Source organism: Bos indicus x Bos taurus, chromosome 26 (genome assembly GCF_003369695.1).
Source record: "Bos indicus x Bos taurus breed Angus x Brahman F1 hybrid chromosome 26, Bos_hybrid_MaternalHap_v2.0, whole genome shotgun sequence".
NCBI classification, from domain to species: domain Eukaryota; kingdom Metazoa; phylum Chordata; class Mammalia; order Artiodactyla; family Bovidae; genus Bos; species Bos indicus x Bos taurus.
This window is the reverse complement of record NC_040101.1, coordinates 275,092-289,432: the sequence shown is the minus strand read 5'-3', so window position 1 is coordinate 289,432 and position 14,341 is coordinate 275,092. Positions and strand designations below refer to the sequence as shown.

The 14,341-nt window shown below is 54.1% G+C and overlaps 1 protein-coding gene across 1 annotated transcript; it reads right to left on the bottom strand.

Annotated features, from left to right (window-relative positions):
- Positions 1-5,384: 5,384 nt before the first annotated feature.
- On the bottom strand, positions 5,385-14,327 carry ECHS1 (enoyl-CoA hydratase, short chain 1). The gene is made up of 8 exons (XM_027529572.1): positions 14,117-14,327; positions 12,856-13,053; positions 12,308-12,435; positions 11,393-11,492; positions 10,141-10,245; positions 9,588-9,707; positions 8,492-8,559; positions 5,385-6,239 (listed from the first exon to the last, which is right to left on the bottom strand). The coding sequence occupies exons 1-8, from the start codon at positions 14,202-14,204 to the stop codon at positions 6,174-6,176; spliced, it is 873 nt and encodes a 290-aa protein (XP_027385373.1). The 5' UTR covers positions 14,205-14,327; the 3' UTR covers positions 5,385-6,173.
- Positions 14,328-14,341: the final 14 nt, after the last annotated feature.

Below are 14,341 nucleotides of genomic sequence, written 5' to 3'. Positions count from 1 at the left end.
TGGGTTCAGTCCTTCAGCGCTGGGACTGCCTACCACACCGCCTCCTGTGCACCATGCTCGGAGGCTGGGAGAAGACACCCATCACCCCAAAGGGGAGGCCGTAGCCTCAGCCTCCAGGGCTGAGTTAGGATTGTGGTCCTTAGACCTAATCTTGGCTGTTGTGTGTGGACAAAGAATGTCCCTGCCATGTTCCCAGGTGGCCCTATTGCCAATGCAGAAGACATAAGAGACGCGGGTTCAATCCCTGGGTCGGGAAGATCCCCTGGAGGAGCGCATGGCAACCCACTCCAGTATTCTTGTCTGGAGAATACCATGGATAGAGGAGGCTGGCGAGGTACAGTCCATAGGGTCGCAAACAGTCAGACAAGACTGAAATGACTTAGCACGCATGCACACCATGTCATTAAACAAAGGATACTGAGGCCACCAAGCCTTCAGCCACTGCAGCTGCACCTGAGTTGCACCCTGAGGGGGTTTACTACAGAGAAGAAGAAATGATCCTGGCCCTAGATAGCTGAAGTGAAGTGAGTGAAGTCGCTCAGTCGTGTCCGACTCTTTGCAACCCCATGGATTGTAGCCTACAAGGCTCCTCTGTCCATGGAATTTTCCAGGCAAGAGTACTGGAGTGGGTTGCCATTTCCTTCTCCAGGGGATCTTCCCAGACCAGGGATCGAATCCAGGTCTCCTGCATTGCAGGCAGATGCTTTACTGTCTGAGCCACTAGGGAAGCCACTAGATAGCTGAGATGCATATCAAAGGCATAATTCCAAGGAGCCCAAATGCTGGCATCGGCCCATACATAGGCACTAAATTCATTAAGATGTCTGGTTTTCTTTAGTTGGCAATAATCTTTTGCTGTTCCAACTAACTGGTTTTCTGTTTTGTTTGCAAAATCTCTTATATATATTGGCTCCTCTTGTTATCTGAGAACTGGGTTCACCTCTCAGTGAGTGTCAAAAAGACCACACCAAGCTGGCAAAGATGATGAAAAGAAAGAATTTATCACTCACAGCAAGTAAGGAAAACACGAGGGATTTTTCCCACTAGCAAAACTGGGGAAGTTTTAAGCTCAGGGCACCACCAGAGGGGCTTGAGCAGAGAATTCAACATAGAACTGGAGCGAAGGTCAGGTCAACAGAGTCCAAGTCTTTGTTGTCTTAAGTCAGGAGGGTCAACATCATCAGCCCACCCTCCACCTGGGTGGGAGCCTTAGTTCTGCAGAATTCAAAGTGTATTATTATATTTATCCCTTGAGAAGGAACTAGGACTCTGCTTTGTCACTGCATTTTCTCTGTCCCTGCGTTCCTCTGTGCCTTTAAGGTCACTGATGACTGACTGAGACCTATTCAAGGACCAGCACCATGACCAGGTCTAGATCACAAGATGGCTTAGACCAAAACGGGCTGTCTTACGTCAAGAATGCTTCTTATGCTGTGAAAGTGCTGCACTCAATATGCCAACAAGTTTGGAAAACTCAGCAGTGGCCACAGGACTGGAAAAGGTCAGTTTTCATTCCCATCTCAAAGAAAGGCAATGCCAAAGAATGTTCAAACTACCGCACAATTGCACTCATTTTACATGCTAGCAAGGTCATGCTCAAAATCCTCCAAGCTAGGCTTCAACATTATGTGAATCGAGAACTTCTAGATGTACAAGCTAGATTTAGAAAAGGCAGAGGAACCAGAGATCTAAGTGTCAACGTCCGTTGGATCTTAGAAAAAGCAAGAGAGTTCCAGAAAAACATCTACTTCTGCTTTATTGACTAAGCCAAAGCCTTTGACTGTGTGGATCACAACAAACTGGAAAATTCTTCAAGAGATGGAAATACCAGACCACCTTACCTGCCCCCTGAGAAATCTGTATGAAGGTCAAGAAGCAACAGTTAGAACTGGACATGGAACAACAGACTGGTTCCAAATTGCGACCGTCAAGGCTGTATATTGTCACTTAGGTTATTTAACTTATATGCAGCGTACATCATGAGAAATGCAGGGCTGGATGAAGCACAAGCTGGAATCAAGACTGCCGGGAGATATATCAATAACCTCAGATAGGCAGATGACACCACTCTTATGACAGAAAGGGGAGCTAAAGAGCCTCTTGGTAAAGGTGAAAGAGGCGAGTGAAAAAGCTGGCTTAAAACTCAACATTCAGAAAACTAAGATCATGGCATCCGGTCCCATCACTTCATGGCAAATTGATGGGGAAACAATGGAAATAGTTAGAGACTTTATATCCTTGGAATAGATCTTAGAATAGATCTTAGAAAACTAAGATCATGGCATCCGGTCCCATCACTTCATGGCAAATTGATGGGGAAACAATGGAAATACTTAGAGACTTTATATCCTTGGGCTCCAAAATCACTGTGGATTTGACTGCAGCCATGAAATTAAAAGATGCTTGCTCCTTGGAATAAAACCTGACAAACCTAGAGAGCATAATCAAAAGCAGAGACGTTACTTTACTGACAAAGGTCTGTATAGACAAAGCTGTGGTTTTTTCAGTGGTCATGTATGGATGTGAGAATTGGACCATAAAGAAAGCTGAGCGCCGAAGAATTGATGCTTTTGAACCGTGGTGTTAGAGAAGACTCTTGAGAGTTCCTTGGACTGCAAGGAGATCAGATCAGTCAACCCTAAAGGAAATGAGTCCTGAATATTCATTCATTGGAAGGCCTGATGCTGAAGCTCCAATCCTTTGGCCACCTGGTGTGAACTGACTTACTGGAAAAGCCCCTGATGCTAGGAAAGACTGAAGGCAGGAGAAGGGGACGACAGAGGATGAGATGGTTGGATGGCAGCACTGACTCGATGGACAAGTTTGAGAAAACTCGGTTTGGTGGTGGACAGGGAAGCATGGTGTGCTGTAGGCCATGGGGTCACAAAGAGTCGGACACGACTGAGCGACTGAACTGAACATGGTATCAGTCAAGAAAGCCATTCCTGCTTCTCTCTCTGGGGACCCCCTGCCCTATCTGCTTACGCTCCCTCAGCTCTGTGGAACAGGCCCCTCACAGCTCTCTGAGGCTGTGTCCAGGGCTGCAGTCTTCAGCAAGTCTGCTGAGTAAAGCACAGTTCTCAGCTTCCAGGCTGTGCATTCTTCTCAGTGGACAGGTGTGACTGTCTTCTCCAAACGGCAGCTCCACCATGCCGCACGTGACGTGCCTCCCGAGAAGCGGGTCTGTCTCCGTTCTTGAACCAGGTGGACCTGTCACTGCCTCCAATAGAACATGCTCTACAAGCTGCTGCCTGGCTTCTGGGGGCATGTCATAAAAGGCAATATGGTTTCTCCCTTCAGAACACTTGCTTTGGTGTTAAAATCAAATAAATTTGGCAATAATTTGTTACGCAGCAGTAGCTGACTAATGCAGGTGGCTCCTGTGCCAAGATGTCAACAAAAATCCTGCTACACCACCTTTGGCCTTCCACCCTGTCTGCTCCATCCCTCCCCCTCCCCCCGCCATCCCCCGCCTCCAATCCACACACTCAGGATAGAGGGCAGACCCCAGTTCAGATGCCCATGCCTGCACCAGCTGGGTCATACCCCTGCTTTGGAACCCAGCAACTAACCTCACTGCCCAGCCTGCAGACCAGCTTTTGCTCAGGCCAGCCAGCTCTCAGCCTTCCATGCTCGGGCCCCTCCTTACAGGGCTGGCTGCCTTGCTCACCTGAGGACTTACTGCTGCTGGCCCTGCAGGAAAGCCCAACTGAGCCTGTCTCTACCCTTGGGCCCTGCCCCTTCCACCTCGTCCCTCAGTGGACCTCAGCCCTGCATGTGGTGACGTGCCCAGAGGCCTGGCAGTTTCCAGGGAAGTACCGTACATGAAAGAGGCAGAAGACCTGAAGACAAGAGACACCCCACACCCACTGCTCGTCCCTGGGGCGCCTTGGTGGTCAAAGCTGCCCAGGGAGGTGGCCGGCAGGGCCTGCACACCAGCCACCCACAGCGGCCGACTGCACCCAGCGTGAGCAGTGTCTACTCCAAAGCCCGAGTGGAGAGACTCGTAGTTAACATTCCCTGAAGCTTATTTTTTTAGTAGAAATATAGAAGGGAAAAACCAAGTTTATGGATAAATGAGAAGGAAAGTTCTGTTTCAAAAACCAATCACAACCCAAAACCAGTATGGGGCGAGAGGTCAATTAACTCAAGAGGGAGTGGAGGGCTCTCTGGGCCTGTGGTCCCTGCCATCCACCTAGGGCTTGCCTGCTGCCCTCTCACCCGCAGCAAAGGACGTGCTCACACGTGGACAGTCCCGTCTCTCCCAAGCCCAGGGCCAGCACACAGCCCAAAGAGGTTCTGTTCCCTGGGCCTGAGGGTAGGACCCATCCCTGCACATTCTGAAACCCAAACGACCCTGTGGGTGCAGACCTTTGAGACGCACACACTCACGTGTGGGCCCCACGTCCAGCCCCTCCTCAGCTTCCAGCTGAGCCACTAGGACGAGGGTGCCTAGGGCCTCAGAAGGGCTCCCTCCACCTGGGCCCCAGCACTTGGGGCTCCGCTAGTCACAATCAATTTATTATGTATTTGGCTGTGCTGGGTCTTAGCTGTGGCTTGCAGGACTTCTCTGCAGCTTTTTTTAGTTGCAGCATGTGGCATCTCGTGTCCGATCGGGGGCTGAACTCAGACCCCTGCACTGGGAGCTCAGTCTTGGTCACCGGACCACCAGCACAGTCCCACTCGGAATCAATTACGAAGCCAGGCCCGACGCACGTGGAGAATTAAACTAACGCATTTACTTTCTCAACGTGAAGGTTACCCCTGCAGACACCTCTGTTGGTTCATTCTAGATGGCGTATGACTTGCACAAACCCTGGTTACACAGCTTTAGCACGCGTGTCCCCACGTCTGTCACAGTGAGGACTGCCCGGCCAGGCCTCGCCTTCCGAGCCCAGGGGAGCCTGATCTCACCGTCCCTTTGCGCCTGCTTCCTCGCTCTCACTGCGAGGGCGACCCCATCATCCAGGACCTTCAACGACTCGCCCTGGCGTTCTGGCCTATCTGCACAGCTGGGGGCGAGGGCCCCATGAGAGCCGCTCCGCGACCCTCTGCCAGAGGGGACGAGGCTGCACCCCGGCCTGCCTGCTGCGTGTACTGTGAGGAGGGGCTGTAGAGGAGGCAGCGGTTCTGTTACATGACAAGACCCTCACAGACACGCTTGAGCTGAAGTGCAAGGGTTCACGCAGAGAATATGTGCTGCACTGTCGTCACGACGGCGCTGACACAGGAACCGGGGCATGGTCTCAACATCCGACGCCACTGGAGCAAGCAGATCACAACGTACCCACGTCATGAAAGACTTCAGGGCCACTTAAAAGAACGCGAGTAGGAATCATATTCAGCCATGAAAAGAAATGGAACTGTTACTGTTATAACCTGGGTGGACTTTGGAAATATTATATTCAATTTGGCAACAGAAAGAAAGTGGAATAAAGGTCCCCAGGATCCGGGGGGCGGGCGGGGGCCAGGTAGGGAGTTAGTGTTGAGGCTTAGTTTCTGTTTGGGGCGATGAAACCGCATGGAGACACATGAAAACACTGTGAGCGCACCGCTGCGAGGTGTACATTTAAGGATGGATAAAACAGCAAGTTTTTTGTTATCTATTTTAGAATGAAAACGAATCACAGTCATGAAAGAACAGGGCGCGTTTGTGCGAAAGAAGCAGAAATGTGGAGAACCATTTTCATACAAAGAAAACCGAGTTTCACACGTGAGCGTGCGGGCACAGAAAATCCTAAGAGCCATGCAGTCACCCTCGGACTAGGATGGGAGCCCTTCGCGGACCTTGTTCTGTTTGAATGTTGTTGCTTAGAATGACAGACAAAAGTGTTTAAAAAGTGATGGAACACTAAAGAACAGAAATGACCAAAACAAGGCCTAATGTGACCTGAAGTCTGTCGGTCAAGAGCATGTCTCTTTAGAGACCCAGCAACAAGGCCTTCACTCTGAGCGGCTACGCCCACCGCTGCAAACGGCACAGTGACCAAGCCGGGGTCCCGTGAGCCCTGGGTGAAGGCCACCCGTCCCCGGCAGGCTGTGAGCCCACACCACCCCGCAGAGCTGGAGAGAAGCCGTGTGTCGCCGACACTGCACACAAGACAGAAGGATTCGTCAGCTTCTGAAGCTGCTCGTCCTCCCGGAAGGGCGGCTGAGGCAGAGGCCGCTGGCTGTCACTGGTCTTTGAAGTTGGCCTTTCTCTTCTCCACAAACGCGGCCATGCCTTCCTTCCGGTCTTCCTGTGGGGAGGAGAGGCAGGGGTGGATGATGACTTTTCCCGGGGCCGGGCCTGCTCACTGCCTGCCGGCTCCTCCCGCCCTCAGCGTCCTCACCCACAGGTTCTGTGGTGGGATCACCTCAAGGGTGAATGACCCAAGTCCCTGACCAGCGAGGGCGGGCCTGGGAATGGGTATTTTCACAGGAAACAGCCCTGCCCTGCCGTGGTGACCGTCCTTCGGGGGCCACTAACCTTCGAGTGGAGTACACCCTCATCTACAGAGAACCACAGGTGCGTGTACTTGGCCATTCACCAGGCCATGACCTGGGTCTAGTCATGGTCTGTGGCAGGTGGTGTCCTGAGGGTTAGGAAGCAGGACACGAGGAAAGGCTCTACCTTGGCCCTCCTTCCTCACACACACACACACACGTACTCTCAACACATGAGTACTCACATACATGCATGTACTCACACACAAGTGTACACATGCAACACTCACACACATGCACACACACATTCATACCACACGCAGGCACCCACAACACACGAATACACTGACATGTGCACACACATGCACTCACAACACAATACACTCACACCACATGCATGCACTCACACACAAGTGCACACACATGTACTCACGCCACACACGTACCCAGAAGTGCACACACACACACGTGCACACAATGCACTCACAGTACACACATGCACTCACAACACATGAATACTCACACCACATGCATGCACTCACAGATAAGTGCACACAGGCACGTACTCGCACATGTACACAGGCACTCATACCACATGCATGCACCCACACGTGTGCACACACACGTACTCACACATGCATGTACTCAGACCACAACATGCACTCACACACAAGTGCACACACACACAGTATATGCATGCGCTCACACCACACATATGCACTCACATGTGCGCATACACATGTACACACACATATCTGCACCTCCTCAAGAACCAAAATCATTTTAATCTTTCTTTTATGAAACACCTATTTATGACTTCCTGATAGTAAGAGATGAATTTTAGTGACTATTAAAAGACTGACTTCCTTCAAGTTACTGGCAGATACCCTAGAAAATAATGTGCCAAGGTTTCAAGTTAAAATATATTCAATCCCCATTCCAAGTAACTGGAACAATCTAGGAAAATTATGGGTAAATAGACTGCCTTTCAAATACACGAACTGCTATTTAAGTGTGCAATTCCTAAGATCTTTTGTTGTCAGGAAGCATTTAACAGGAGGCTTCCTATGTGCTGTTTTGCATCTGTCAGGAATTCTCTGTTCCTTATTAATTCCTGAATACTCAGGAATTAAGAGGAGAGGCAAGCCTTTCCCAGGGGCTGAGGAATCCAGGTATTTCCTTCATTAGCGTTTCTATATGGTGATAAGTACCCTCTTCCTTCTTGTGAACCACACGGTAAAAGTGATTGTTTACAACTGTGTCTCTCTTTAATATGGATCGCCTGTTTTGTTGACTGGAATTTTAGTCTTTATCTTTGCTGAGAGTAACTACCTTGTAAGACAGTACACACGCCCATACCATGCGGTGAAAACGCCTGTGCTCCATCAACGCCCTGGTCCCCGTGTTGTTCTCTCTCTCTCTCTCTCTTTCTCCCTCTGAGTTCACTTTCCAGCCCGGGCTTCTAAGACCCTCTTGAGAAGGTGCTCTGCGCCTTCACCCCATCGAGAGGGCGCCTGAGGCCTCCGTGAACAGAGCAAGCCCCGTGCAGGGGCTTTATTGGCTTTCTGTGTAAACCAAGGAACATCAGCCTCTTTCTCTCCTTTACTTTCTTATCGTCGACTCCAGACCACCAGGTTCCGGTCCATTAAAGGACCTCAACATTTTGTAATAAGAAGTAACTGTAGAAGTTTTTGTCCTTTGAACTTCCACACACTGTGCTGTTTATTTGCTCAGTCGTGTCCGGCTCTGTGTGACCCTGTGGACTGTAGCCTGCCAGGCTCCTCTGTCCTTGGGATTCTCCAGATAAGAATACTGGAGTGGGTTGCCATTCCCTTCTCTAGGGGATATTACCGACCCAGGGACTGAACCCAGGTCTCCCGCACTGCAGGTGGATTCTTTATGGTCTGAGCCACCAGGGAAGCCCCATTTATTTGCAAACATCACTGCCCAGCTACAGGGAGGCTATGAGTTCTGACCAGAGAGAAATGGTGATAAAATCTACAAGCAAATTCCAGAACTTTCACGGCTAGACCATGTGATTCCCCACGTGAACGAGGCTACTCACGGTGGCAAAAGTTGAGTAGAAGAGCTTCTTCTCCAATTTAACGCCCTCAGCTAATGTCATTTCAAAAGCTGAAAAAGAAAACCCTGCAGTGAGGACCTGAGACACAGACTTGGGAGTGCAGAACTTTTTCTAGAGGTGGGAACCAGCCTGGGGACCGACGTGCACTTTGATGTCGGGGGATTAAAGTGCAGCCTCCCTCTCCAGGGTGTCGCCCCGGCTGCAGCCAAGTGAACAGCTGCTCCCGGGCCCCCTGTGTCCTGTGTGGGGACTGGAGTGGAAGGTGGGATGGAAAACTCTGTCCAGTCAGGAGGGGGCTGAGGAAGCCCAGGAATGTGGACTCTAAAAGCACGACAAATAAGTTTACGGATGACACCGAAAACGGAGCTGTGGGCAGAACGAAGCGAGGCCCAGGTACGTCCGCAGCAGAGGCAAGGGGGTGCGAGGCTCGTGGAAGCTTTTGCGGCAGCACCTGCAGCCAGGCCCCGTGACCCGTGCCAGGCAGTGACAGGCGCCCCGGGCCTCACCGCACACTTCAAGCACTTAAGGCTGAGCCCAGGGAGCAGAGACAGGGTCGGGGCAGCGCAGCCCTCCAAGGACACTCACTGCCCTCACAGGCGGCACAAGCGAAGGAACAGCCTCACTACAACGCTGAGATGAAATCGCTGTGCTAACAAGCAAACAATTCTCAAGAGGGGTGGTCAGAGCTGCTCTGCTGGCCAAGAGTGGCTGCTGAGCCCAGACCCTCAGCCGGGAGGGCGCAGCTGCCCCCGCCTCACCCCTGGACGGTCAGGCGCGGCTGTGGTAGAGAGGAACCTTTCTCCCAGGTCCTGCAGGGGACCCTCCCGGGCTGCCTCTGCTCGCTGGCACTGGCCCCCAGCCTGGCCCAGTTCTCCGGTCCTGCTTCCAAGGGGAGCTCAGACCAGTTCAGCAGAATTTGTGAGCGAGCAACTAGAAACTAGAATGCTACAAAGAGCCAAAATCAAAATACTGAAAGTCCTAACAATTTTTGTCCACATCAGTTAAGATGCACAATTCAGACACCAAATTGTCAAGCGTCGCAACTACTCCTGTGCGGCCTCTCCACCCTCCTCCCTACCTGCGTTCACTGATTCTTTGGCCATGGCTGTTACAATTTTAGAGTTGCTGGCAATTTTTTCTGCACATTGGATGGCTTCTTCAACCACTGTCTCGACAGGAAAAATTTTGCTTACGAGACCTGCAACACAAAAGGTAAGCGTGTGGAAGCAGCCGGTTCTAGTTCTGCCACAGCGCAGGCCTCCAACAGACACAGGAGAGGTCCTCAGCGTCCCCTGGTGCGGCTGCCACCCTTGGCTGTCGAGGTTACGGGGCCCGTACAGTCAAAGGTCGCTGAGGGGCCAGGGGAGGGCCTGCCTGCCTTGGAGACCCCCACTGTTCAAGTTGGTTCTGAGAAGTGGAATGCTTTCACTGTTAGTCTTTAATCCACGTGGACACCTGCGTCACTCTGCTGTGCGTGGTACTATTTCAAAGAGACACAGGCAGTGAGTATCCTGGACTCGCAGGACACCAGAAAGCTCTGTGCTGATCACTGTGGGAGTCCCTGGGTGAGGCCCTCCCCTCTCCACCCAGCTGTCAAGGGGGCAACTCCACGGGGCGGCCCCACCCTGTACCTGCTTGCTTGGCATCCTGGGCTGAGATCCGGTCACCAGTGAGGACCATCTCCATGGCCAGTGACTTTCCGACGGCACGGGTCAGTCTCTGGGTGCCGCCGGCACCTGCAGGGGCAGAGGGCTGCTGGGCATGCCTCTCTGTGGCCAAGAAGCCACAGACATGCTGCTGGCAAGTGTCTAGGGCCGGAAGACCTACAGCACTCGGTTAGGGGGTGGGCAGAACTGGGGGAGACCCAGACATCACAAGGAACCTCCTTCCCACACTCAGGCCCCTGCCTCATGCCCTGGGCCCCTTGTACCAGCGCCTCTTGTGCAGGAGTCAGGCTCTGGATGGATGCGTGGAGCTCGCAGACCCTGACCTGACCCACCCTGGGGGGCAGCTAGGGGCGGCCTCCGCTCACAACCGGCTCTGCTCCCAGAGTGGGACGGGGACAAGGCTCCTGCCTCATGGGCCTGGGGATGTGCTCCTCTCAGGCTCTTCGCGTCTAGCCCTACGTGGACTTCGCCTCCACGGGCCCTGCTCCCCCTCCCGCCCACTCAACGGCCTCTGACTGGAAAGACTGGTCTGCCCATTCACCTGCCCACAGTGAACCCCAGGGCTGCCAGGGCGAGGCAAGCGGCCACCTGAGGGAGGCACCCACGGTCCAGCAGACTCGGGCGCTACCTCAACACGGTGGGGACCTTGGGCACTGGGACGGGAAGAGCCTGGTGGTCACCCTCAGCGGACCCCACCCTGCTCACCGCCTGGCCCACTGGCCTGAGAGAGACCCTGGGCTCCAGGCTCCACACCCGGGGTAGAGACTTTGTGGGGACACAGCCTGTAGCTCTCGTCAGGTGGGCCGAGGGGCAGAGGCATCACTGCTGGCCTACTGCCCCCGTCGCCCTCCCGTGGGGGATATGATCCCCTGCTCTGAACCTGCTGAGGCCACGGGTCTCGCTCTGGCCACTGAAACAGGAGCCCTCAGTGCTGGCCCGTGGTCACCGTGTTTTCTTCTCTGAGATGCTGACCTACAAGGACCCACCACGGATGCTCAGCAGCAAGAGTCACTGCGGTCAGAAGCCAGTGTGTGGCCAGCCCAGAGGAGCCGGCAGGGCTCCAGGCCCCAGGCTTCGCCCCGCCCCGCTCGGAAGGTAGTGCAGCCAGGCTCACACGACAGTCCCACTGTTTCTGTCTGACGCTGAGACAGCCCAGATGCCTGGCAGAGGGCAGATTTGGGCCGATGACTTGAAGAGCTGACTCCAGAGCCTTTACCTGGGATGGTTCCTATTAGAATCTCCGGCTGCCCAAACTGGGCTTTCTCTCCAGCATAAATGATGTCACACATCATAGCAAGTTCACAGCCACCACCAAGCTGCAAAACAAGAGGCACCGCAAGAGGACCCCAGTTAAAAATCACTCCATTTGCTCATTTAAATTTTCTATTAAAAAGGAACACGGTCTGGGGTACAGCAGATGTCAACACAGAGATAGCAAGTCAGGTAACTGTTTCCATAAATTATATACACAGTTAATTCTGCCAGGCTTCTGGCAAGGGCCAGACAGCAAATGCTTCTGGCCTTGTGTGTCCTACATTATCTATCGTGGCCACTCCACTCGGCTGAGGAAGCTAAAAGGCAGCCAAGAGAGGGGAGGACTGAGAGGCCGCTGTGTTCCAACACACTCTGCCCGCTGACCCGCTCACCCGAAGGAAGCTTTACTAAGGAACCATGAGTTGAAAGGTCCTTCTCACTTCTGTAAAGGCCAAAGCCAGTCCCAGAGCCCCTGAGTCATCCAGGTGCCTGCAGGAGACCCCGACGCACCAAATGGGGCACCCAGAGCTTTCAACGGTAGCAGGAGTTAATTCATAAGGCAGTGCAGGTTGGAAAGTCATCAAAACTGCACAGAAAGCCAACATACGTGCCCTTAGCCTTGCGGAGGGGGAGACGGCTCCTGGGGAGTCTTAGGGACCATGCTGAAGACTAGGGGGCTTTACTAACAGGGGAATCCAAAGGCCAACAGCTGAACCCCCTCCCACAGAGCAGATGCTAAACGCCCTTTACAGGTCTTGGCTCTTTTGTATCACTGAACGAGACACAGCCTCCTCCAAATAAAAACCGGTGCTACTGTACAAATACAGTTCCTTCGGGTGCTCTGAGTGCAAGGAGGTGGCGTCGGGGGAACACTCACGGCATAGCCATTGACAGCAGCTATGACTGGCTTCTTGACACGTGTGAGCTGGTCCCAGTGGCTCAAAAACCCGCCAGAGTAACAGTTCTGGAACGTGAAGCTCTGCATTTCCTTGATGTCGGCTCCAGCTGGGTGGTGGGAAATGACGTTCCAGTTACAAGAGGCAACTGCTGAGTGTTCCAAGGGGAGCACCGGGGCTTTGGGGAAAGGCCACATGGATGCACAGCTGGGCCGGGGGCCCAGTGCCACGCCGGGCAATACGAGGTGGCGGAGTAGCGCAGAGGGACGTGGACAGGAAACAGACCCGGGGGCAGGGAAAGCAGGGCTCACTCTCTAGTCCCTCACCCGGGACCTGCCTGCCTCTGAGCAGGCTCAACATTCAACACCAGAGAGGCCCCTTCAAGCAGCTCAGGGTTTGGTCTACCTTATGTAAATAAATCCCCAAGTTGCAGAACTTGCCTGATGCCTTCATGGAGGTATAAGGCTGCCTGCCACACCACAGGTGTGATCACATATCTGGTGGTCTGCCACCATGCTGAGCAGCTCACCTGCAAATACCTTCTCCCCGCCTGTGAGGACAATGGCCCCCACGGCTGGGTCTTCCTCGAAGGCCTGCAGTGCCTGGTTGAGCTCCACAATCAGGCCGTTGCAGAGCGCATTGAGGGCCTTGGGGCGGTTCAGCTGGATCAACCCCACGTTGCTGTTCCTTCCCTTCTTTGCTGTGATGATGTACTCAAAGGCTGCGCCTGGGAAGAAACGGGAAACCGGCATTTCCACTAACAGGCATCAAACTGGGGGATGTATTCCGCCACTGGACAGGGTGAACCCGACACCTGAGGGCCCTGCCCAGTCCCTGGTGCTGCAGCTCGCACTGCATGGGGGCCTTCTGCAGGGCTCTCTGCTTTCACAGATGTTGGAATGTTTCCTTAAGTTAAGACAGCCCAACAGCCCCAGCAATGACCAGCAGCCTTCCTTCTGAATGTCTTGGTTGGCATCTCCCCGAACCTGTGCTGGAGACGCCTGGGATCCTGTAGAAACAAGAAACGAGGAAACTCCCTCTTTAAACATGCCAACTGGGTGAAGGGCACACAGGCAAAGGGCAACTGCCAGACCAGGAGGGGCAGCCTGCTCAATCCTGGGAGCCAGAATGACCTTGGTAGGGGGAAGCTTAACCAAGACAGCTGCTTCCTTGAACGGGGTACCTACCCGGTGGGCTTGCTGGGGAGTGTCTGAAATCACCCATGTGTAGGCAGCATCCCCCACACCCCACATACAAGACCAAAAAAGACTGCTGGGTACAGGCCAGGATGCAGAAGCAGGTGGTCAAAAGGAACTCAGGGAACATCAACACCAGTTAACAGCTAGGTTAAGTGGACACACAGGTGAAGGAAGAGGCTGCAGAGACTCGTTCCCAGAGACATGGCCAAGACTTCCTGGGAAATACGGGGTGGTGGAGGGGCGGGGGGCGGGGGCAGGCAGAACCTGAGGGAGAAGCAGTGGACCTGGGAGGCTGGGCAGGAGCCACCACAGGACAGCACGCGCGACCCCTTCCAATTGCAGATGCGCGGAGCGCGCGGCCTCTCAAGTCTGAGGGCTTTCACACCAAGTGCTGAAGTGGCCAGAGGTCTTGGCACTCAGTCCCCAGTCCCCGGGGTCGAGATGCTAGTGATCCCAGGGCTCCGCGCGCTCAGGAAGGAGGTGCTGGGCGGGGGAGTCAGGCTGGACGCTTCTCGGCAGGGGCGCGGTGCGGCCCAGGGGTCCCGGCCCGGGGACTCCAACCACGGCCCGCCCCCGCGGCCCCGCACTCACTCGAGGCGAAGGAGCGCTGCACCGGGCAGAAGAGCCAGGGCCCCAGCGGGGCGCGGACGCGGGGCAGCAGGGCACGTAAGGCGGCCATGGCGCTCGCGTGGACAACTGTGCCCTCCGCCCGCTCGCGCGGACGGCCCGCCCCGCGGAGCCGCCCCCGGCAGCGCCAGTCAGGGCCCGCCCCGCCCACCGGCCCGGGTCGCGAGACCACGCAGGTATCGCGAGACC

What these genes read in the sequence shown, in the direction of transcription:
- ECHS1 (XM_027529572.1), bottom strand. Translation starts at nt 14,204, where the DNA reads ATGGCCGCCTTACGTGCCCTGCTGCCCCGCGTCCGCGCCCCGCTGGGG. An exon ending in TCTAATAGGAACCATCCCAG is followed by an intron (nt 10,246 to 11,392) that starts GTAAAGGCTCTG and finishes CTGCCCCTGCAG; the next exon opens with GTGCCGGCGGCACCCAGAGA. An exon ending in CAAAGAATCAGTGAACGCAG is followed by an intron (nt 8,560 to 9,587) that starts GTAGGGAGGAGG and finishes TTTCTTTTTCAG; the next exon opens with CTTTTGAAATGACATTAGCT.